General features: G+C 48.7%; 1 protein-coding gene across 1 annotated transcript in view; it reads left to right on the forward strand.

The window, feature by feature from the left end:
• C14H17orf67 (chromosome 14 C17orf67 homolog) overlaps positions 1–1,339 on the forward strand; it is a 21,135-nt gene that overhangs the window by 17,947 nt on the left and 1,849 nt on the right. The window contains exon 3 of the mRNA XM_021213344.1: positions 76–211. Coding sequence (XP_021069003.1) covers positions 76–192 — 117 coding nt within the window. The 3' untranslated portion in view covers positions 193–211. The remainder of the gene's footprint in view (positions 1–75; positions 212–1,339) is intronic.

Consider the following 1,339-nt stretch of genomic DNA (forward strand, 5'->3'; position numbering starts at 1 on the left):
CTCTGTGAGCTTGAGGCCAGCCTGGTCTATGTAGTGAGTTCCAGGAGCCTCTCAGTGCTGTGGTTGTCTCTTTAGGAGTATATGCATCATCTCCTGGCCCTGGAGCACCGTGCTGAAGAGCAGTTTCTGGAACACTGGCTGAATCCTCACTGCAAGCCGCACTGCAACAGGAACATTGTCCATCCTGTGTGAAGGACCTGGGGCCAGCTCGGTAGGTCCTAGGCCTTCTGTTGGAGAGGGTGACGAGTGGAAGTATGTTCATGGTAGGGAGGTTTGTTGGGGGGCAGTGTGCTCAGAGGTGTCCACTTTTAGGGTCCTGACTTGAGGTCTAGTTTAAATAGAGGGATGCTCCGCTAAGGGGTCTTGGTCAAAGTGTGGCCTGTCAATCATCTGTGTCTAAGTTCCAGCCTCTGCCACAAGGTGACAAGGGGACAAAACCTTGTGAAATCTCTTCCTAGCAGACAGTGCCTCCTCTGCAGGCACTGGGCTTCAGTCCTTCCTTCTCCCAGCATGGTATCCTAGAGAAATTTCAATTTCTAAGGGTTGATAGCCAAAAAAGGGACAGCCCTCCCTAGCCCTGAAGAGCTTGTATGGAGCCTGGGATGACCTTGAACTTCTGATCCTTCTTCCCACCACTCCCAAGTACTGGGATTATAGGACTGTGCCACCACAGTTAGTTTTAGGCAGTGCTGGGGACCAAATACAGGGCTTCATGCATGCTGGGCAGTGCTCTAACCACGGAGCTGTATCTTCAGCTCCACAGGTGTCTCCGTAGAATGTTTATTTCTGCCAGCATGGTTATGCCCCTGAGTCCCAGGCTGCTATTTCCTCCTACATCAAGGGTCTTGTCTTTCATCACAGAAAACTCTTGGTTTCTTCTAGAAAACAGAACTGTGGGGGCAGGTGAGATGGCTCAGCTGGCAAAGACACTTACCACTAAGACACCTGCCGTTAAGTCTGATGATTTGAGTTTGAACCCTGGGACCCACAGGGTAGGAGAGGATTCTCACGCTCTCACGCAACGTACTCTTGTGCTTTGATATCTTCATCTATACTGTGACATGCACACACTACACACACACTCTCACACACACACTCACACACACACTCCAAAAAGGAATCAGAATTGTGGGATGCTTAGGGGCTCAGACTCTGGCTAGAGTGGGCTGACCACTCTGCATCTTAACTCTGTAGCAAGCTACTTCTCCTCTCTCAGTTTCTGTATCTATTTTTTTTAAAAAAAAAGACTTATTTATCCTTAGTGAGATAACCCAATCACAAAAGAAGTCACTAGATATGCACTAGATAGTCACTGATAAGCGGATATTAGCCCAGAAAT

Source organism: Mus pahari, chromosome 14 (assembly GCF_900095145.1).
Source record: "Mus pahari chromosome 14, PAHARI_EIJ_v1.1, whole genome shotgun sequence".
Lineage (NCBI taxonomy): Eukaryota > Metazoa > Chordata > Mammalia > Rodentia > Muridae > Mus > Mus pahari.